Source organism: Pinus tabuliformis, chromosome 1_2, assembly GCF_031772625.1.
Source record: "Pinus tabuliformis cultivar Carrire ecotype Pingquan chromosome 1_2, CPIR1, whole genome shotgun sequence".
NCBI lineage: Eukaryota > Viridiplantae > Streptophyta > Pinopsida > Pinales > Pinaceae > Pinus > Pinus tabuliformis.
Window position 1 is genome coordinate 303,221,586 of NC_142298.1, and position 24,283 is coordinate 303,245,868.

Here is a 24,283-nt window from a genome sequence, read left to right on the forward strand (position 1 = left end):
ATGAGTTGTAATATAGAAATATTTTTGTTCAATATAATTCATTTTATATATGGTTTTTTTAATTAGTTTAATTAATTTGAACTCAGACCCAACCACCCATGTGTCTTTAGGGAATCCCAAGGGATGCAATAGGATTTCATATAAGACATGTGTCTTTAGGGAATACGATTTCATATAAGACTATAACCCATGCTGATTTAATGGGATTTATGTTAACTTTTGTGAAAAGATATTTGCCGGGTTATATATATTTGGATGTTATTGTACATAATTATGTGGTACAATAGGAAAGCGAAGAGGACTCTTCTTTCCGGTCCATTTGGGTTCAAATTCCACTAAAGTTTGTTATTGGAAAAGTAAGGGGATTTTTTCAATGTAGTTTTTATCGTTATTGTAGGAGTGATCATCACATGGGTTAATCTAGCCTACGTTAAAGTGCACCTATGTCATTCCACATGGTTAGAATCTATCGAGTGTAACCTTGGCCTTGGTGCAATATTCCTCGTGATAGCTCTCACAACATCGCAACCTTTTTGACAGCGTTCATGTTTCCCAAAACAATTCATAATTCCCAACGCAAAGTAGTCTTGGTGATGAAAAAGTCAACCTGCCCTGAAAATGCGCAGTTTGAAGAGACAAATCCATGTCACATCAATTTTTTTCAATCAGAAAAGGTAGTGGCTAGTGCATCTCAAGAGATTTGATCTCTCTCGATGCTTTGTAGATCTGGAGTTAAGATGGATCTAGGCTAGTCTAATTATTAATTATAATTATAACTATTAATTTCATGTTTTTTATTTTATTTTTAGTTCAATTTTATGTAATTGACCGAGTTAAAATGTTTTATTGATAATTATAATTTTAATATATATAACCAAGTCAAAATGTTAAACATTACATCTCTACCATAATGGGTTAGAGAGCACCTCTTCACGCAAGAACTTGGACAACAAGTCAATAGGTTTTTAGGTGACAAAACAAAGGCAACATTTGGTTGTTTGTGACATGCATTACATTAAAAGTGGTATACTCAATGAGGGAACAAAATCCATATTTTGGATTTTGCAAATCCTCAAGGGCATTAGAGATCATCCACAAGACATGATGACATGGCAGGCCAGTGATGATGTGGCAATGCTAAGCAAGATATGAAGATTGCATTAGATACACAGTTGACATCTGGCCCAGTTTCAACAAACCCAAGTGCCAAATTTTTCAGGAATTCAAAGGCATTGGAGATACAACTTCCATGTGGTTAATTAAAATTATTGAAGGGAAAAGTCAAGTCAAAATAGTCATTGATGACATCAACTAACCATTAAAGGGTCAAACTAACCACTGGAAACCTAGTAGACCAATTAATTAAGAAATGGACCAAGAAAATAGTTGTTAGAAAATGAATCTCTCCTCCAAGGGACAAAGTTGTATTTTTCAAGGGTGACCAAGTGGAATGTTGAGCTACTATTACTTACTATTTTGATTAGCAAAGGGAATTTGTGGGCCAAATTGTGGAATTTTGTCCAAGTTGACTCCCTCGTGGGAAAAATAAAATTATTTTTGTAATATTTTATGAATAAAATTACTAAATCTCCAACTTGTGGATGACTAATAAACATTTTATTGGGGGAGAGTCCAACAAACCGTTATAATTTCTCCTATAAAGGCTAGCCTCCCCTCATTTGTAATGTTGTAATTGTTGTCTATTAAAACAAGTGATATCATAATAAAGAGCTCATATTTTACAAACCCTTGGGTATTTACTTTGTACACTAGTGGAATGGTTCTTGTTTTTATTTCTCATCTTGGTATATGATTCGTACATGGTTTTTTAATTTATTTTGGTGATCAATAAAATCATTTCCAGACTAATAATTTTTGTCATTGAGAGGCTACCTAGTCATGTGGAGAGAATCAATTGAGGGGAAATCCCACTTGAATTTCATGGTTTTGTAAGTAGGTCAATCCAAACATTTGAACCATCTCATTGAGGGAGCTTCATTTGGTCTCCGGGATTTCATATTCTACCACATGCAAAAATCAAAGGTTGTAGACACCACTCCAAGGAGAGTTTGCTTCTAGGAAGGTTTAAAAGTCACCAAGAGAGTTAAGCAACAGTAGAGGTGACTTCCATTTTGGACCAAGAACACTTTCTTTTAAAAAACCATATATATTTGCTTAGAAGACTATTGACATCACATTCCAGCAAAAGTGAGACACAAAAGTGCACAAATATATCACACCGACCATTACTGGTTTTCTTGTTTTTATCATTTTGGCAAACTAAAATCTTGGGGATAATTGATTGAATTGATAGATCTTTACCAAGATAGGATAGAAGTTCATTGCATGTTATTTTTAAACTTGTATCTAGCCAATGGCATTGGACATCTGAACATTAAACCGATGTACCAAGTTGGATCTGCAATGTACAACAAGTTTTACGGCTATCCAACTAAGTACCTTTACTCTAAAACTTAGCCATTTTCTCTAAATTGTTTAAAAGATATCATTTACATTATTTAATGTAATTTTTTTAATTTCTAGCCATAAATAATTACATATTTTAAATTTGGAAATTTTTGGGTGCTTAAACACATAAGTATTTCACCCAGAAATCTAAAATTCAATTTCCATCCAGTGTTATCGGAACAGGACCAGAATTAACAGAACCGGCTGGTCCGATCGGTTTGGGCCCAAAACGAGTCTGGTTAGGGTTTCAAAACTGGAATAGGTCAATTTTGTAACGGAACCGGACGGTTTTGTAACGGAACCGGCCGGTTTTGTAACAAAACCGGTCGGTTTGGGACCAATTCCGTGCAATCTGTACTTCCATGGGCCAACGTAAAAAAAAAAATTGTTTTTTTTTTTTTGTTAGTTGATTAGCCCACTTCTAATTCTCCCATAGGCCAACCTAATATTCAAGCCTATGGACCTTAGCCTAATATTCAAGACTATGGCCCTAGTATTGTTATGCAATTCATGGTAATGTTAAATTCTTAAAGAGTGACATTCTCCTTTACTTTTCATTTTCGTCCTTAAATTTTTAACATTACCATGAAATGACTCAGGTTGTTTAAGAGTGGTTCCAACCTCATTGGATTTCATATGGAGAAAGTAAAATTTTAAATTTCACTCAAAATACAACAAACTTAATAGTTTTTCAGGATTTCAATATTGGGGGGTTGAAACATTTCCATTGGATTTTCTCATGTACGAGGGTATGGAACTAGTGTTTAATAAAGAGCACCAAGCCCTCTATGTACTTTGATGTTAGTGTCATTGGTTGTCGAACTCCTCTATCATGACTACTAAAAATGTACCCATCACTCAAACAAAATCTTGACATGACATGATATATTTGTTCTATATTATTTTAATGCTTAGAGGGTTGTATTGATGATGAATATTCCAATATAGGCAATGGTTTTGATGATAAGTAGGCATTTGTTGTAGCATGATTTTTTTTGGATGTTAGAGGCCATCGAGAGCCTATTTGCTGATGTATTTTTGGTACAAAGGTGGATTGCACTCGATGTTATTTTGATTATGTGCACTCTTACATGCTATATAAATGAGAACTTTTGCAATGTATAAATGGTTTGGATGTTAGAGGCCATCTAGAGCCTATTTGCTAATGTATTTTTGGTACAAAGATGGATTGCACTCGATGCTATTTTGGTTATGTGCACTCTTACATGCTGTATAAATGAGAACTTTTGCGGTGTATAAATGGTTTGGATATATATGTGTGTCTGTGTCTGTGTCTGTCTGTTTTGGTCAACCAGTATTTTTTTACAATTCTGGTTCGGCTATGATAACATTGTTTCCAACTTGCTGAAAATTGAAGTTTTCAACCAAATTTGAGTAAAGAGGAAGCTCCAAAAGCCTCTATATTTAACCCTCTAACCTACACCCCTAGACTAACCCTCTAGGAGTGTTTAGACACTTATGAGTCGTTGTAATAGTCAAACTAGATTGTTGTTCCTGTGTTTTTTGCAGACTTCACAGTCTGTCAAACAGAACAAAAATATGTTTTAAGCCATATATCTTTAACCAACCACGGAAATTGAAAGTTAACATCATTTTTAGACCGAAATCCATAGATTTGTGTTTGATATTGAATTTTGGTTTGGCTCCTTCAAATAAGACACCGTGATATTTTTCTCTAGCTTTTGTTGAGGGCCTTTCAGAGAGCAATTCTCTAGGTGTAGATAGAACATAGTGAAGTACATTGGGTCGAAATTTCATATTCTGGTTCGTTATACTTTTGGACCTATAGACTGTGGAAGTTAGGGATTTTGACTAGTCCTTAAACTAGTTTCAAACTTGTGTTTTTGGTAAAGAAGTCATATATAAAGCTAGAGACGTCCAAGTCGAGTGCTACCAGTGGTATTGTAATGAAGACAAACCAGAGTGTTTCAAGTCAAAATTTCATAATTAAATTTGCAAACTTGGATGCATGGCATAACATAAAAGTTCACACTTTTGAATGGTGCCAAAAAGAACAAGTTTTGAGAAAGTTATCATAACCTTTTCTTTCCACATCAAAATTTAGTGAGACTTATGGCAGTGAAAAGAAGACATACCATGCCATTATAAACCAAATTTCAATCTCAAGCGTAGAGATCAAGAGATACAACAGCTAGAAAGTCGGCCTATAGGACATCCCTTAAATAAAGGTTTAAAAATTTATGTTACTTGAAACCTTCATAACTTTTAATTAGAAAAACTATTTGAGATGATTTAAAACGTGTGGTAAAAAGAAAATAGAGGAGAATTCTAGGTAACTATTATTTTTGGCTCATATGACAAGAGGTGGTGGAAAAAATTCTACACTGTGTAAATCTCTAAAGAGCTCATCCATGACTCATGAAGAAAGTGAAGACTTATATAACTCAATCTCCAATTTGCATAGCCAACTTAAGGGCATTGATAATATAATGTTGAAAAACACTGATTCTATACTTTTCAAGAAGATAACAAAAGGATATCGAAAAAAATTGAAAAATATTATCAGTGAACAGCTAAGTCACCTGACACGTGGATTCGGGATTTGACGGATACGGGGATCCGAGTGTCGGATACGGACATGTTGACCCCTCAGAACAAGACACGTTCGGATACGTTATGTATTATTATATATATATATATATATATATATATATATATATATATATATATATATTTATTAAAAATGAGATATAACTTACACAAATTCTCATTCATGATACAAATTTATTGATTTCATACATAGATCTTCATCTAGATGTAAGTTTTATTGTTTACAAAGTAACATTATGCATAGTACATACAAAATTCAAATACAATTGTAATTTGTGACATGGCAAATAAATGATAAATCATAAATCTGAATTCATAATACATATTCAATTCATCAATAATCCAATAGGAGAAAGACAAGATAGAAAGATAAAAACACTGACAACTGTATTTTTCTCATTGAGTCATCAAAATCAAAATGTGTTACATAGGTAGTGCAATGGCAATGGAAAATAGAAATAGAAAATACAAAACAACTACAAGTATACAAGCCTCAAAGTAGTAGGTAGCTCATGACTCATGAGTCATCAATCCTCATAGTCATTATCAAAATCAGCATCATTGTCCTCATCATCATGGTCACCATTGCTCTCCTCTGCTGCATCCTCCTCCCCTGTATCCAAAGTCATCTCTGCATCTGCTAGTGTGAAGGATGACCCCTCTACAGTGTCACCATCATCAAATGTGACAAGATCTAGCACTGGATCATTGAGATCCATGTTGGCCAATGCCAACTCAACAGTGTTGTCCAAACCCATATCATCAGGAAATACATGCCACATCTTTGTCTTTCCCTTCAACCACTCATCCCTCTGCCTGTAAATAAGACGAAGGTTGGTGTGCACATACACCATTGTCTCTGCCCTGGACTGCTCAGCCTGTTCTTCTTCACACTATACAAATTCCCATATGTGCTCCAATTCCTCTCGCAACAAGAGGATGAAGTCACCTGAAAGAGGAGCCTCATGGCTAACTACTGTAGAGGAGGGATTGTTGCCCCATGATTTTCCCACCAAGAATAGGGCTTCTTAGCTCCCTTGTCTATAATCAGATCATATTTTGCAAATTGACCAGTGCCAGTGGAAAACTCTGCAAAGGCATCGTCCACCTCATCAAGCAATGATCTATCCTGAAAAACCCACCTGAATGCATCTTTCCTCTCCAGTGAAATTTCACCATCCATGTGAGGAGGGAATTTGCGGGAAGGTCCACCATTCAGCTACTCATGGTTGTAGTATTTTGGGTTCAATGAGTGAGCCAAACAATGTAAAAGTGTGCAATTCTTGTCCCATTTGCTGACAAGAATATCCTATATAGTGGTGAAGAAGGCCTCTGGTGATGTCTCATACTCGGGGCACTCACTCTGTAAAATAATGCTCCTCACAGACTCAATCATGGAATCCCATCCCTCATAAACCTCTCCTAGGATGGGTTGGTCTGTATCTGCAAATCGAAGCAAAGAAATGATAGGGTCCATGATCTGAATAAGTAGATCTACCCTCTCCCACCAAACATCATCTAGCATTGTGTCCTTCACTCTTTTAGAAGCTACTTGATTTGTCTTTCTCCAAAAAGACCAAAACTCTGAAATAACCATGGCCCCAAGAGCGACCTTGACCTCCCTCAACCTCTTCAACATGATGAATGAAGAGGCAAATTGTGTATCCACAATCTTCAACAATGATAGATTGTTGTACTCCTTGTTGATGGTGAGGGCATTTGTATGATTTTGTGCAAATTTACGGATATGTCGTGCATCCTCAATAATGTTACCAATCCAAAGCACATCAGAAGCAATGGATTTCAGTGCTAAGTTCAATGAATGGACAATGCAAGGTGTCCAAAACACTTGTGGATATTTAGCTTCTACAATCATGCCAGCAGCCTTACAAACAGGTGCATTATCTGTAATGATTTTCACATAAGAATCAACACCTACATCTTCAATAACTTTAATAAACAACTCACCCATATATTGTGCATCCTTCTATTCTCCAAGTGTATCCACTATTTTCAAGAAAACTGGACAATTCAAAGAAGACACCATGAAGTTGATGAGTGGGTGTCGTGCTGAATCTGTCCATCCATCAGAAATAATGTTAACCCTAGATGTTGGCCATGATGATTTAATAGGCTCAAGCATTTTTTGCATCTCGTTTTTTGCCTTCGTCAACAATGTAGTTCTAAGCTTCTCTGAACCAGGAGGCACATACCCTGATGGAGCCCATTGAGTTAGAGCTCTGCACATCTCAATAAATAGACGTGAGCATGCAACATTAAAGGCTAAGAAGTTTTGATAGAAAAAAAAGCAATGGTGAGATCAAGCTCTCCCTGTTTCTCCTTTTGAAAAATCTTGTCCATTGGACCAAGTGAAATTGCTTTCTTTTTGCTACTTGTTCCCAACTAGAACTCTCAAATGGGAATTTGTTGCTGCATTTCCTCAAAAATGGAAGGGGGTCATCATTCTTGGTTTTTTTTTTTTTTTTTTTTTTTTTTTTGCAGCCACATTTGTCATAGCAACAATGGACTCTCTTTCCATTTCTTTCCTCTTTTGTAGAGCCACTTTTGTTCAAGCTCCAACTCCACAACCTGGTAAAGCCAACAAATGGCCTTTCACACGGAAATATGTGCTCGTGAAAGTATTGTGGCAAAAGTTGCATCTCCAATTCACATTGTCTCCTCCCTTCACCTTGTTGTTTGGCCCTTGCTCTCTTGTGACATATTTCTACAACGGATATTTCTCAATGTTACATTGAGGAGGAAGTCTTCCCTCAACATTACTTGCAATAGAGGAGTACTTACAGCAGACTGATGAAATTGGGAGAGGAGGCGCATCTCCAATGGGGACATTATTCCCCTTCCTTTGCCCCTTCCCTGCTACCCTTGATTGAACCATGAATACTGTAAAAAAATAAACCAAAAATGCACAAATTTGTAAAACAAATGCATATGCAAACTGTTGTAATAAAAATACAAAAAAACTAGAGAGGAAATGCACTTACCTGTTGGTTGAATCTCCTTGAAAATGCTCCCACACCCTTTGCTCCTTGCTCCAAAACACTCACAACAAACCCACAGCAAAATAGAGAAGTGAAAGTGAAACAAAACAACAGCAAATTCGCTTTTTAATGCCGCGCGGGTGACTTTTTCCGGATTCGTGTCCGGAAATCGGGACACGTCGTGTCCAATTGGGACACGATCCGGATTCGATCATGTCCCAATCGGACACGACGTGTCCCGATTTCCGGACATGATTTGGCACGAATCATGTCAGATTCGACGGATTCACGAAACGTCAGCCCTTTTGAACGAATCTGGTTTCATAGGTGAACAGTTATAGAAATCCATAAAAGCCATGCTCCTGCATGTCCTAGATGAGAGGCTTTCTAAAAGTAATAAAGTAAACCAAGGAGCTCTACAGAATATAGATAGAAAAATTCAAGTTGAACCACCTCTAATCATATTCCAGGAGGTTTTAACTCTATTATTGGACCTAATCATGGAAGGGTTCTTAACGGTATTCACTTTCCCAAGGTTGAATTAAGAAAGTTTGATGATGAAGAAAGGTGTTACAAAGGCAGCTCATGGCAAAAGCAACAAGCATCATTATTGATTAAGGATGTCAAACTGTTAGACTCTGATGCTTATTCTGATTTTATTGCTATTTTGGTTGCAATAAGGAAGAGGATGCACATATACCTCTATATACTCTTCTTATTTTCCTTTTGCCGCTGAAGCAAATACTATAAGAAGTAGCTTTTATAAAAGGAAGAATAGCATGCAAATTAATTGCAGATCAGTGGACAGATTCTCGAAAACTGTGAACAAATGTGACAAAATTTGTGCATAAATTACTCAAGAATCATCTGATTTGCATGAGTACCTTGCCCTTGGGCGGAATAAAAAAGAGACAGAAAGGGAAAAAAACAGTTAGGGATTGTAAATTGAATATTGTTGATATATGAATCTTAAATCCGAAAGTTTCAGCTAAAACGAACAATCAAATAAACGAATTCTCTACAATTAAACCACTCAAAGAGACCCAAGAGGACGTCTTCAGTTAATTAGAGCTGTTACAAACGCAAGCTCAAGTTTGAACCAATCTCAGATCAAACTCTTGTCCACAAGAACCTGAGGGTACAGGAGATAATTGTCACAGCTTAAAACCTTTAGTAACCTACAAGAATGACTTGACCATAACCAATGGACTCAGAAATAAGATGAAGAAAAAGTAAACATGAAGAAAAATTTGCTGAATAGTGAAGGACTTGAAGCACTGATGATCTGAAGTGCCTCCTTACTCTCTACTTTATAGGTAATGTCTGCTCCAAGTCTGTGCCCTCCATCTTTTGATAATAACCCTAAAAGGTCAGTGCTATCACATGCTGATATTACGCACATATAGAAGGACCAAAATAGCAGTAAACTCTTGAAAATCAGTTCTCATCCTTGTGTAAGTCAAGACGTGACATATCCCTAACAGCGGGTAATAAATCCTTGAAATCAGCACCTAAACTTCATGTGAATCATCTTATCCGCAGTGCCTCATCATGCTGAGGATAAACCACAAGAAAATGCCCAACATGCTGATCTTACCCACAAAAAAGAGCGCCCATCTTCATGCTGAACATAGATTAATAGATGAGCATTGTGAACAAAGGGAGTCTAAATTCAGTAAATTGGTCCCATGAGTCGTATATTGCCATACAAATCAAGAATCTTCTTTTTGGGAAAATGCCAATACTATCCTCCCAAGCAAAATGGCTGATCCTTTCCTCGTTGAAACATAAAATATATACCTGAAATGAAGTGCCCTATCTGTGATTCTATGCTCATATGGAGTGCTCATCTTGACCAAAAAGAGCAGTGTGAAGAAGTGGATAAAGCCAAGAAAAGGAGCATCCTATCTGCCCAAGGAAAGGAATGATTCCGAGCAGATCGGAGAAAAGGTGAGGTACCAAAATAGGGTTGCTGATTTAATTCCATGAGTATCAGAGTTCAACTGCTGATTTACTTAAATGAAGTATCTGGAGCAGTCCTAAAATTACCTCTCAATGCAGCGGAGGATCTAAAGTGACTTCCTTGGAATATGTGCCACGAATAACCTCAAAATTCCTCAATACATGTTTACACTTAACTCACTAACCAATCAATCTTGCCCAAAAATAGACACTGACAAAACTAGTAATGCCTAAAAATAGTAAGTTTTCAGGAATGTCCAGACTCCAGATCAAACAATAGTGAGACTTTCCAAAAAATGGAAAAACCTAAAAATGGACTTTCTAAAAAAAGATAGCCTAAAAATAGGCGTATGACAGAAATAGTCATGCATGTCTATGGAAGTCCTTCACTGCACACATGTTGACAACACTGGATTCATGCACCAGAAACCTTGCTGGAAGGCTCATAAGTGGAAGCGCTTCAGACTCTGCATGTTAAAAACAATGCATGCATGTGTTGAAAACCCTACCAAAAGGCTGATGATGGTATCTATGGTTGTGTCCCTGCATCCATGAATATCTCGTGCCATCAATAATCAAGTGATAGCATGATATTGACAGAAGGTTAATAAGGCACCTCCAAACTCCTACGGAAGATACCCTTGAATGCAAGCCACTAGTGTTTACCAAGGAAGAAATAGTGAACCCAAAGGATCCATTGGAAGTAATTGCGTCAATCAAGAATGACTTTACTAGCTAGAATCTGGTGTTGTTACAAGTATGGGAAGAATCCGAAATTATCAAGTTTCTTGTATGAGTTAAATTTAGCTCAATAGATTATGAAATTACTTGAACAGTTTCTCTATATTATAGCAGACAAGTTCAATCCTATACAAGCTATGAAGAATACTTGAAGTCTTCCATTTTTTAATGAAGACTCCAAAACGGATGGGAAGAACACTAGTTTTGGTTTTGAAGCCTAAAAGAGGCTATCAAAAGCCTCAGTTTTGTGGATATTGCACTCATGGTTTTGGCAGATATCCAAACTACTTCGGATTCCAGATTAGGTGAGACGTTGGAGTTCCTTTAACCCCACCGTCCACCCGGATTCCAGATCAGGTGAGACCTTGGGTTCCTTTAACCCCATCGTCCACCCAGCAAGAGTTGGCCAAACTCTTCAAGACGCTTGAAGCATGGTCGTTTTAGACATTAGCACAGAGACTGCCAATTCAGCAATTGGATTAGTTCCCAGATATTCTAAAGTCAGGTTCCTTTCACACAAAGTACTACTCTCTAGTTCAACTTGAGCAATGAATCGTCCATTCGAAGTTTATGTGAGGAGAGATGGACCCTCTCACGTCAGGGCTCCTATGAAGACATTGAAGCCAAGCCCCCTTGACCCTAGACATCCTTTAGATGACATCATTCAAAAATGGATGGACCCCTTCCAGTGATTAATGACTCTTCTAAGGAGCTTGGTTTTCTGTCGTCTCACTTGGCTTTACCATCTAGTTCCAAAATGCCCTGACCTCCTCTCTTCTGTATTGCACATTAGTTTTAAACATTTTTCATGCACATTTTATCTATTTTTTTTAGCTAGCTGCTTAGATCTTTATATGGTTTTGATAGTGTAGTTATAGAACGGCTTTCACACTCACTTTCACTTCTACTATGTATTTACATTTTTAAGTCATTTATGGTTAATAAAATTATCTTAATTTTTTTTTCTTCATAGCTATGTTGTGCCTAGGCTTGGGTCAGCCCAAATATTTAATGAAAGAATGATCTGCCTAACAATAAAATACTGTTACCAAAATTGTGTTTTTCTAATTTATCTTATTATTTTTTTTGTGGGTAAGTATGAAAGAGTGCCTTAACAGTGCATCCATTCACTGTCAATCCAAAACTCGGTAGGCTTTAACTTATTTTATTGTTGGAAATATTTTAATATAAAAAATAAATTCACATAACTTTTTTCCAACTCCGAAAAATAATTTTTTTTTTCAAACCTTGAAAAAAAGAAGAGAGTAAGTTAATTCAATGACTGCATAGAGATTAAGATGTTTTTGAGATATATGAATTTGGTTATTTTGTTACTGAATAGTGAATTATGTATCTGATTACTTTCGAATCAACGTATCAGTCAAAAGGCCTTAAAGCTCCGTTTGATGACCCCCAATTAAATCCTGAGTATGCATTGTGTAAATTAACAAACATCCAAAAATTCGAACGGAGTTAAATCAAAGCAGTCTTTTCGCCCTCTCTAGACTTAAAAGGCGGCACAGTTTTTGGGAGACTGACGAGACTAAAATTAACCAACAGGATGGCATTTCGCACAATGCTTCCCCGAATTTACTAGACCCATTGCAGAAAATCCCACAGTATATACATGAAATTGAAATCAATAAAGGAAAGAAGAAGGCGACCTTTTGCTTTTCGATCTTTTTGACAGCGACCCTTTCATCGGTCGCCCTGTGAATAGCGACATAGGTGTAGCCAAATTGTCCATGTCCCAGCAATTTCCCTGTCTCGTACCTCTCATCAAAGTCAGTGTCAAACCCAAACACCGTTCTTTTTCCCAGAGGAGCGCTGGAATCTGATGAAGGTTTTTCCTTCTTTGCATTTTCATGTGGAGATTTCTCTTTTATAGGGGGACCGTCGGAGTCATTATGCTTGCGCGTGATCTTGGATGCGCACTGTCCCATGATGGATTTTCTTTTATTATAACTATATTCTTAAACTGCTTCGTCTCTGCAGCAGAGAAGATCAATAATCCCGGCCATATACAAGCTGCTGCATCACCAGAATGGCAGGGGTCTGCTCTGACATTATGAATGATCAGAATTTCCAATGAGAAAATCTGGGAGAACAAACAACCTAGGGTCGGGAAAACCACCGTACATGCAAACGACAAAATAGAGAATGTGGATTTAGTCAACCGTAACCCAACATGTTGCGAAAGGTTGAAGCAGATTTTGTTGCAAACCCCTTGTTATGCGGAGGATATAGACTTGTTGTAAACCCACATTGTTATTATTGTTATAATCATCATGATTGCACCTGGAAAGGTACCTATGGCAGAGTACGTAATTGGGGCCTCAGCGAATTCTGTATGCGAGTTGTTTTGAGTCTGATTTTTTGGAAGTTTTTTTTTGGTTTTTTTGTCAAATTTTTTTAAAAATGGCGAGAATTGATTGAAATCACAAGTTTGATGTGTAACCGTGCACAATCGAAATGCCTCAGAAGTTTTTGATGTTGCTGAATTCATATACAGTCAAAAAACTTATTTAAATAACACAAACCAAAATTTCACCTCAAATTTTTAGACCAAATTCATACACCGAAAAGTCCAAAAAATCACACTAAAAATAACTCCAGTCTATTTGTTGTGAACTACTAATCCTTATGTATTGTAGAATTGCAGATGTCACCAACCATGTGATGTGGTCTTTATGCTCCAAATACCAACTAGCCCTGTCAATAATCAAATATGATTGGGGCTTTTTTTCGCCACATATCACACTCCATTTTCTTATGTATTTATTTGGAGAGTAGTTTACCAAGGCCACAAATTTGTCAGGAAAATAGTGGAAATTTCGGTATGAATTTTGCCATAATCTAAATTTTGGGAAATCTAGGTTACTGTTGTCAAATTTCAGAAATTTGGGTACCGGGAAGGTTTTCTATGGTGTTGAATCCATTTTCACCATAAAAAACAATTCAAACACTCTTATTATAGATTTTTTTGAAAAAAAAAAATCCATTTTCACCATTAAAAAACAATTCAAACACTAGGTTACTGTTGTCAAACTTCAGAAATTTGGGTACCCGGAAAGTTTTATATGATGTTAATCCATTTTCACCATAAAAAACAATTCAAACACTTTTATGATCAAATTTTTTTGAAAAAAAAAAACATAACATTTTCACCATTAAAAAACAATTCAAACACTAATATAATCAGAATTTTTGATAAATTGAAAAAAAAAATTATCAAAATTTAAATATAACAAAAAAAATATATTATCAGATTTCAGCAAAAAAATAACTTTGCTAGCGAATTTGTAACATCCGCGGACAACGCCATTACGTGGAAGTGGCTTTCATTATTGAGGCAGCTTTTGAACTTGCCTTACAAGAATACTTAACGTAAGAATGGAACTTTCCATCATAAGGTAAGATCATTTTATTGGTAATTTAGGATCTAATCAAGGAAACTTACACTACAAGTATTAACATTATTAGTGGACAATTAAGGTGGTATTTCTGTCATGCCCGGAAAATCCAAATGGGGACTGCGTAGTCAACTCACAAGAAGGTATTTTTGGAGTTCCAAAATTATTGATGCATCACATGGTATTTCAAAAAAAAATATCCTTAGTTCAAGACAACAGAGATCGACCACCTTTCGGGTACGGAGATCTATTTTGGGGAGAAGGTAAGGCATTTCTATATTGGGAAAGCAGCGTCCATCCACCGCGTGACTTAAGGGAATTTGATTGCACCTTTCACTTTGTACGACGTTGTCTTCGAGGTATAGGATTTTGAGCAGTCCATTTCGATAAAATTCTTTATCTCGACTGGCGTCTAAAACTCTAGGCATGTAACCAGCCTTTTATACTATGGATATGTGTTTTTCCTAGTTCGTTTTTAATGCGTTGTTGTTTATATACAAAAAATTATTTTTTTCCAAGATGAGGTTTAAATTTTGTATTCTTATAATATGAGTGCTAATATAGAAATATGTTTGTTTAATATAATTTATTTTATATAGAGTTTTTTATTAGTTTAATTTGGTTGAATTAGTTTAATATAGTTGATTAAGGATGTCAAACTGAGACTCTGATGCTTATTCTGATTTTATAGCTGTTTTAGTTGCAATAAGGAAGAAGATTACATATACCTCTGTATACTCTTCCATTTTTTTTATAGCTGTTTTAGTTGCAATAAAGGAAGAGGATCACATATACCTCTGTATACTCTTCCATTTTTCCTCCTCTATGATGATGTAAATATTGCTGATGACGTAAATATTATAAGAAGTAGCATTCAAAAGAAGAATAGCATGCAAATATGCAATTAAAGATTGCAGATCAGTAGACAGATTCTCAAAAACTGTGAAAATTTGTGACAAAATTTGTGCATAAACTACTGAAGATTGATCTGATTTGTACGTGTGCCTTGCCCTTGGGCGGAATTAAAAGGAGACAGAAAGCAAAAATTGTAAATTGAAAATTGTTGATATATAAATCCTAAATCTGAAATTTTCATCTAAAATCAACAACCAAATAAAGGAATTCTCCACAATTAAGCCACTCAAATTGACCCATGAAGATATCTTCAGTTAAATAAAGCTGTTACAAACATAATCTGAGGTTTGAACAAATCTCGGATCAAACTCTTGTCTTCAAGACCCCGAGGGTACAGGAGATAATTGTCACAGCTTAAAAGCCTTAGTAACCTACAAGAATGACTTGATCATGCCCGACAGACTCAGAAATAAGATGAAGAAAAAGGAGACGAGAAGAAAAATTTGCTGAATAGGGAAGGACTTGAAACACGGATGATCTGAAGTGCCTCCTTACTCTCTGCTTTATAGGTAAATATCTGCTCCAAGTCTCCCTCCCATCTTTTGATAATAACCCTAAAAGGTCAGCGCTATCACATGCTGATATTACGCACATATAGAAGCACAAAAATAGCAGTAAACTCCTATTGAAAATCAGTTCTCGTCCTTGTGTAAGTCAACACATGACAGATCCCTAACAGCTGGTAATAACTCCTTGAAATCAGCACCTAAACTTCATGTGAATCATCCTATCCACAGTGCCTCATCATGCTGAGGATAAACCACAAAAAATGCCCAACATGCTGAACTTACTCAAAAAAAAAAAGAGCGCCCCTATTCATGCTGAACATAGATTAATCAATGAGCATTGAGAACAAAGGGAGTCTAAATTGGTCCCATCAGCGGTGCCTAAACTCCTTCCTATATTGCCATGCAAATCAAGGATCTTCTTTTTGGAAAAATGCCAATACTATCCTCCCAAACAAAATGGCCGATCCTTTCCTCGTTAAACATACATATACCTCAAATGAAGTGCCCTATCTATGCTCATACGGAGTGCTCATCTTGACCAAAAATGGCAGTGTGAAGAAGTGGATAAAGCCAAGAAAGGAAGCATCCTATCTGCCCAAGAAAAGGAAAGATTCCGAGTTGATCTTAGAAAAAGTGAGGTACCAAAATAGGGCTGCTGATTTAATTCCATGAGTAGCACAGTTCAACTGCTGATTTACCCTTAAATAAAGTATCCGGGGTAGTCCTAAAATTACCTCTCAATGCAGCGCAGGATCTAAAGTGACTTCCATGAAATATGTGCCACGAATAATCTCAAAATTAGCGCCAAAGCCTCAAAACATGTTTACACTTCACTCACTGATCAATCAACCTTGCCAAAAATAGAGTCTGACAAAACTAGTAATGCCTAAAAATAGAAAGTTTTTAGAATGTCCAGACTCCGGATCAAACAATAGTGAGACTTTCCAAAAATGGAAACACCTAAATATGGACTTTCTAAAAAAAATAGACTTCTGACAGAACTAGCCATGCGTGTCTATGGAAGTCCTTCACAGCACACATGTTGAAAACACTGGATTCATGCACCAGAAACCTTGCTGGAAGGCGCATAAGTGGCAGCGCTTCAGACCATGCATGTTAAAAACATTGCATGCATGTGTTGAAAACATTACGAGAAAGCTCATGGTGGTATCGATAGTTGTCCCTGCATCCATGAATATCTCGTGCCATCATTAATCAAGTGATAGCATGATATTGACAGACGGTTAATAAGGGACCTTCAAACTCCTATGGAAGATACCCTTGAATGCAAGCCACTAGTGTTTACCAAGGAACAGGTGGTGCACCAAAAGGAGCCATTGGAAGTAATTGCATGATTGTATCAATCAAGAATGACTTTACTAGCTAGAATAACCCCAAGTTTTAGAAAATCTGGTGTTGTTACAAGTGTGGGAAGGATCTGAAATTATCAAGTTTTTTGTATGAGTTAAATTTAGCTCAAAACATCATGAAATTACTAGAATGGTTTCTCTAAATTATAGCAGACAACTTTAATCCTATACAAGCTATGAAGAATATTTGAAGCCTTCCTTGTCTTAATAAAGACTCCATAAGGGATTGGAACGGCATTAGTTTTGGTTTTGAAGCCTAAAAGAGGCAATCGAAAGTTTATCAAAAGGCTCAAGTTTTTGTGTATATTGTACTCATAGTTTTGGCAGATATCCACAGTGCTTCGGATTCTAGATCAGGTGAGACCTTGAGCTTCAGTTGGTTAAACTCTTCAAAACCCACGAAGCATGGTCGTTTTAGACCCTAGCACATTGACCACCAATTCAGCAAATAGAATAGCTCCAAGGTATCCTAAAATCGGGCTCCCCGCGCGCAAAGTACTATTCTGTACTTCTTCTTGAGCAATGAATCGTCCATTCGAAGTTTCTCCCACGCCCTTGAATGTGAGGAGAGATGAACCCTCTCACTTCAGTGCTCCTATGAAGATCTTGAAGCCAAGCCCCCTTCACCCTAGACATCCTAGGGATGACATCATTCAAAAATGGATGGACCCCTTCACAGTGATTGATGACTCTTCAAAGGAGCTTGGAAGATCTTGAAGCCAAGCCCCCTTCACCCTACACATCCTAGCGATGACATCATTCAAAAATGGATGGACCCCTTCACAGTGATTGATGACTCTTCAAAGGAGCTTGGTTCTCTGTCCTCTCACTTGGCTTTGGCATCTACTTCCTCTCCTGTATTGCACACTAGTTTTAAACATTTTTCATGTAGATTGTGCATACAATACACTAGTTTTAAACATTTTTCATGTAGATTGTACATACAACACACTGGTCTTAAACATTTTTTTTTATGTAGATTGTACATATGCTTTTAGCTACTTAGATCTTTATATGGTTTTGATAGTGTAGTTATAGGAACTGCTTTCACACTCACTCTTATTATGTATTTACATTTTTAAGTCTGATTCAACTGCTTATTGTTGTCATTTATGGGCTATTAATAAAATTATTTTAATTTTTTTTTCAGAGCTATGTTGTGTCTAGGTTAGGGTCAGTCTATATGTTTGATAAAAGAATGATATGCTCAATTATAAGATTATTATTATTATTATCCAATTTTAAGGTCACTGCCAAGCCAAACACCAAATTGGTGTATGAGACCCTTTGTTTATGGAATAAGGGATTCACTTCAGTGCAGAGATTTGACTGCTAAGTCTACTAAGGCATACATACTCTACCCCTCTGGTTTTGAACCTATGACCTAAATGCTGTCACCAAAATTGTGCTGAGAACTTGTTCAAGCCTATCTTAACTTATCTTACCTGGTGAAAATATTAAAATATTTTTTTTTTCAAAGAATAGATAATAAAATCTTTTTTACAAACCATAAAAAATAAGAGTAAATTAATTCAATGACTGTATAGATATTAAGATTTTTTTGAATCAACGTATCAGTCAAGAAGCCATAAAGCTCCATTTAAGAGCCCCATTTAAATCCTGATGGTATGCATTGTGTAAATTAACAAACATCCAAAAATTCGAACGAAGTTTAAAAAAAGCGGTCTTTTTCCCTCTCTAGAAATAAAAGGCAGCACGGTTTTTGAGATACTGACAAGACTAAAAACAACCAAGTCGATGGCACTCGTACATACTTCCCCGAATTTACTAGATCCATTGATGAAAACCCCAGGGCCCACAGTATATGCATGAAATTGAAATCAATAGAGGGAATGAAGAAGGTGACCTTTTGCTTTTCGATCTTTTTGACAGCTACCCTTTCATCGGTGGCCCTGTGAATGGCGACATAGGTGTAGCCAAATTGTCCATGTCCCAACAATTTCCCTGTCTCGTACCTCGCATCAAAGTCGGTGTCAAATCCAAACACTGTTCTTTTTCCCAGCGGGACGCTGGAATCTGCTGAAGGTTTTTCCTTCTTTGCATTTTCATGCGGAGATTTCTCTTTTTTAGGGGGGCCGTCGGAATCATTAGCCTTGCGCGTGCTCTTGGCCACGCATTGTCCCATGATGGATGTTCTTTTATTATAACTATATTTTTAAACTGCTTCGTCTCTGCAGCAGAGAAGATCAATAATCTTCTTCGTCTCTGCAGCAGAGAAGATCAATAATCCCTGCCGAATATAGGCTGCTGCAGAATGGCAGGGCTCTGCTCTGAAATTATGAATGATGAGAATTTCAAGTGAGAAAATCTGGGAGAACAAACCACTTAGGATCGGGAAAACCACCGTACATGCAAACGACAAATAGAGTGTTGATTTAGTCAACCGAAACCCGACATCTTGGGAAAGGTTGAAGCAGCTTTTGTTGGAAACCCCTTGTCATTGCGGAGGATATAGACTAATTGAAAACCCACTGTTATTGTTGTTGTATCAATCATGATTGCACCTGCAAAGGTACCTGTCGCAGAGTAGGTTCTTTGGGACTCAGCGAAGTCTGTTTGTTGTGAACTACCTACTACCGACCCTATGCATTGTAGAATTGCATATGTGTGCAGATGTAAGCAACCATGTGAGGTTTTCTTCTTATGGTACCAATCTGATAATATTAAATTGAATTTTTGGTACCCAGCTTTTTTGATAGTGGAAATAGATTTAATATTTCAAAACCCTAAATATCTTAAAAAAAACAAATATTCCTATTATATTTTATAGGAATCTTACCTAAATTCCCAGGACAACAACAAATTTGAAAACTTGAAGACTGGTTAGACTACCGCCCATGTGATGTGGTCCTTGTACTCCAATTGACCAACTCGCCCTATCACTATTCAAATACGATTGGGGCTTTGTTTTTTCAAACCAAATCCAGGGCCATAATTCCTGGAAATAAACAAAGATATTGGTGGGATGCCACATATCTCGCTCCATTTTCTTATGTATTTACGTGGAAGTGGATTTCATTATCGAGGCCGCTTTTTGAACTTGCATTCACAAGAATACTGCCTGTATTCATAATAAGGGAACTTTATTTTTTGGTTTTTTTTTGGGAAAACGTAGATTCTAACCATCTAATCATGGAAAAAGGAAACTTACATTACAAGCATTAACACTTGAAGTGGACAATTAAGGTTGTTTTTACTGTCATGTCCGGAAAATTCACCCTGGTTGTTGCATGGTCAGGTGGCACAAAGGTATTTTTAGAGTTCTAAAATTATTAATGCATCACATGGTATTCCAGAAATTTTAGAAAGCGAAAAATTATCCTTAGCTCAAGGCAATATATATCGACCACCTTTTGGTACGGAGATCTATTTTGGGGAGGTAGATCTAAGGCATTTCCATATTGGGAAGGCAACGTCATAGGGGAATTTTGTTGCAACTTCCACTCTGGTACAACGTTGTCTTGAAACTCTAAAAGGACTTTTGAGTAGACCAATTCGATAAAACTCTTTATCTCGACTAGTTTTCGGAACTCTACACATGTTAGAGTCATCTGCATTTTACGCGAGGGGTAAATGTTTTTTAATTTTTAATGTGTTTGTTGTTTATATATTATTCAAATTTTTCAAGCTGAGGTGTAAATTTTTGTATGTTTAAAATATGTGGGTTAATATAATTATATTTGTTTAATTTATTTTATTTTATTTTATATATAGTTTTTTATTGGTTTAATTACTTTGAAGTTAGATCTGGCATGTGCTTTTTACATGAATATGAAGCGATTTAATGAGATTTGATATGATATTTTTTTATTGATTTAATGGGATTTGATATGATACTTTTTTTTGTTGATTTAATGAGATTTGATATGATACTTTTTTTATTGATTTAATGGGATTTGTTTCAAGATCTAGGTGGATTTTAAGTTTATTTAAGAGCATATTTGAAGAGTATACAAAAGGTATCACTGTTTAAGATTTATATTAGTTGGGTATAAGATTGACCTAAATGATGTTTTATTATGGTGAACCAAATATGTTCTTGTTACAAATTTTGAGTTGATTTGATTAGCTCAATTAATTTGTAGAAAATATTTCAAGACATATTGCTAAGAGGTCATAGTTTCTAATACAAGGGAGACTTGCTAAGTCAACAATAGCTTTTGCAATGAGAAATTAATTCTCCTTCGACATGGAAATTCTAGGGAAGAAATGTGAATTCTCTTAGAGTTCAAGTGGGGATTGGAATAGCCATTAACAATGAAGCATAAACATTTGTTACCTCACAAGGAGTTATTGAGTTCAAAATAAAGGTATTTGAAGAGCAACAAAGATCAATGATTCATTGGTGATCACTTTTGGTTTGGAAATCATTTGGAAAATGAAAAGCTTGACAAAATCATCGAAATAGCCATCTCTATGGGGATTGATCTTGAATATATACCCTTCTTAAAATTCTTAAGAGGCTCAATACAAAAAAATGACCTAAATACAAATTACATGTTTAAAATGGGGGAATATAATATCCAATTAAAGAAGGGGCAACATAAGCCATATTAATCTGCATCACCCCACACCCTCACAAAATAACACTACATGTTTCCCTAGCAAAAACTCTATTTTCATTGACTTTAAGGGCTAACTAGTCTCTCCATTAGAGGTTAGGAAGAACTAGAGCACTACCATTGTTGTAACATTTGTTGTGTCCTATGTGAAATCAAAGGGTTAAAGAAAGTCTCCGCTAGTGTGAGAAAGATGCAGTAGAGACAAAGGGGAATGTAGTGCACTTTGTGATCTAGTGGGTATGATGGCAAGACCAGTTTGAGGAGAAGAACACGAAGAACAACAAGGTAAGTGACAATTTCACCTAAGAAATTGGAAGTCGATTCCTTATTTTATGTGACTATGAGTCAAAGACTCATGCCTCAATTAATATCATAATAGGATCAATTAGAAATGGCCTCTTCTCTAGCTTCTTACAAAATTTGATTACGTTCATAATGGCCCACACAAACCTCCCTCCAAAGGCCCAAATTTCCCTATCTCTAGACTTTGGTGATAACTCCTTATACTTTATCTCATGAGGCTTGATGGAAAGCTTTGCGTTACCACTCATGGATTCACCTGGCAATGCAATTTGATGGGCCTATGCAATGATAGTAATTATAATTCCAACATGGGTACCACTATAGAGTCAAACCTTATGGTCATCAACAATGGAGACTTGGAAAATTAGGTAGACTTGGTTTTCAAAGACCTCAAAGGATGTTAAGTTTATTTATCGTGTATTTTGTATGTTTTGTGGGATAATAGTACTTCTAGGATAATTCCTTAAAAAATATACTTACAAACTCTTAAGTATAAGGAATTGGACAAAATTTCATTGTATTTTTTTCTTTTTAAATTACGTACCTATTCATAGTTTCATAATATTGATGCTTAAATACTTATTTTTGTATCTTAATACTACATAGTTTAATCAGGGGAATTTTAATACAAAATCCTACCCAGTACTGCAAACAAATAAATAAATTTTATTTTAACTTGATATGGCATTATGGTATTTAATGATCACTTTTTTCTCATTTTCTTTTTTAACAATAGGAATCTCAATTGTTTTTTTTTTTTTCATTTTGAATTACAAGTGTTATACATGCTATCATCTCATCAATATTTCCCCACAAAAAGAGTGAGTTAATCTTGTAGCGAAAGGACATTCTTTCTAGCCATAGATCTTATAACAATCCAACAAAAGTTTCAAGTGAGATCAGAGTTCCAACCATGATCCAAGTTACATAGATGGTGGAATGATCCTCTAGGGGATTTTCCCAATTCTAAATCGACCTAAACCATTAAAAATTTGATCATAGTTCTAAATTAACAAGAATTTCAATTTTTTACATCACTAGATTTCAAAAACTAGTGGGATGTTCGCTACAAGATTAGATAGTTGTAGAATGCACCTCATTGCTCTCAATGCAATTATATCTCTAAATACATGTGCAAGGCTACTATAAAAAACACTACACATAACAAAAGTTAAAGAGAACGTGTGGAATGTTGTGGACCAAGTGACACCAAATAACATAAAAACATATAAAAAATAGGTAATTCCACACCTTGAGAATGGTTGAGAGTGAATGAATAAGAAGCATCTAGAAGGGATGAACCTCCTTTTAAATAATGTCAAATGCACAAGACATTAGTACCCCTAAAATTAGGGCTCCTTGGTATATATATGAGATGAAGGGTGAAATTAAAAATAATGGGCATAGTCAACCAATAGTAATATAAAAATAACAGTGTAATGTCCCAGACCTAGGGGTAAACATGCCCCTCCCCTTCAAACAAGTGTTTTCGTCAACACTTGACTAGTTGTGGATGATTTTGTATGAAGAAGCCATCTTCCCATCTCGCATCTTCTATTGTCAAGTTCTTCTACTTCATAATGTACTTGGTAATAGTTTGATTCTTTAGTTGTTTAATCAATGTTTGAATTATTATTATAAGTCTCGTATGATTTTTTCCACTTCATTAAGCTTTGGAAATTAGTTTGAACTATGATCTTGTCACCCATGACCTTCTTTAAACAAGAAACATGGAAGACCAAATGTACACATGATGATGGAAGAAACTCCAATTTGTAAGCCATACTACCAATCCTCTACCACACCTTATAGGGACCATAGTACATGAGTGCTAATTTATTGTCCTTATTTTCCTGACGATGAACCACACTTGCTAGTTCGAAACGGGTTGACAAATGAATTTTGATGTGATTATCACCAAAAACTTTTCTAAAAAACTTGAAGGACATTTGTTTGTATGGATAGAACCTCAAAAACACCCAATCACCTACCTCAAAATTCCTTTCACTGTGATGTTGATCTTCATGTTGTTTCATCCTATTTTGTGTTATATCTAAGTTTTCCTTCAATACTTGGAAAACCTCTTGTTGATGCTCTAGGCGATCCTCCATTACTTAAATCTTAGCTTTCCCTCTCAAGGGTGACGCGATGGATAGAGGGTTATACCCATAGAGTGTAATAAATGGGGACATATTGGATGAAATATGGGAGGAAGTGTTATACCATTATTTTACCAAGGGTAACCATTTGACCCATTATATTTATTTATCAAATGCAAAACAAGTAGTTCACCTTCCAAACATTTATTCACAATTTTAGAGTGCCCATCAAATTGAGAATAATAAGAGGAGCCATGAGCCAATTGAATATCCAAACATGAAAATAATTAAGTCCAAAATTACCATTGAAAATTGAATCTTCATCACT

At 35.9% G+C, this 24,283-nt stretch overlaps 1 protein-coding gene across 2 annotated transcripts in view; it reads right to left on the bottom strand.

Annotated features, from left to right (window-relative positions):
* Positions 1 to 19,584, bottom strand: part of LOC149205553 (calcium-dependent protein kinase 28-like) — a 325,482-nt gene extending 305,898 nt beyond the window's left edge. Inside the window, exon 1 of one of the 2 annotated variants that reach the window (XM_089395109.1) lies at positions 18,838 to 19,584. In XM_089395109.1, coding sequence (XP_089251235.1) covers positions 18,838 to 19,116 — 279 coding nt within the window. In that variant the 5' untranslated portion in view covers positions 19,117 to 19,584. Of the gene's footprint in view, positions 1 to 12,427; positions 12,903 to 18,837 lie in introns of those variants that run through there. The other variant, XM_089395108.1, reaches the window with a different exon arrangement.
* Between the last annotated feature and the right edge of the window lie 4,699 nt (positions 19,585 to 24,283).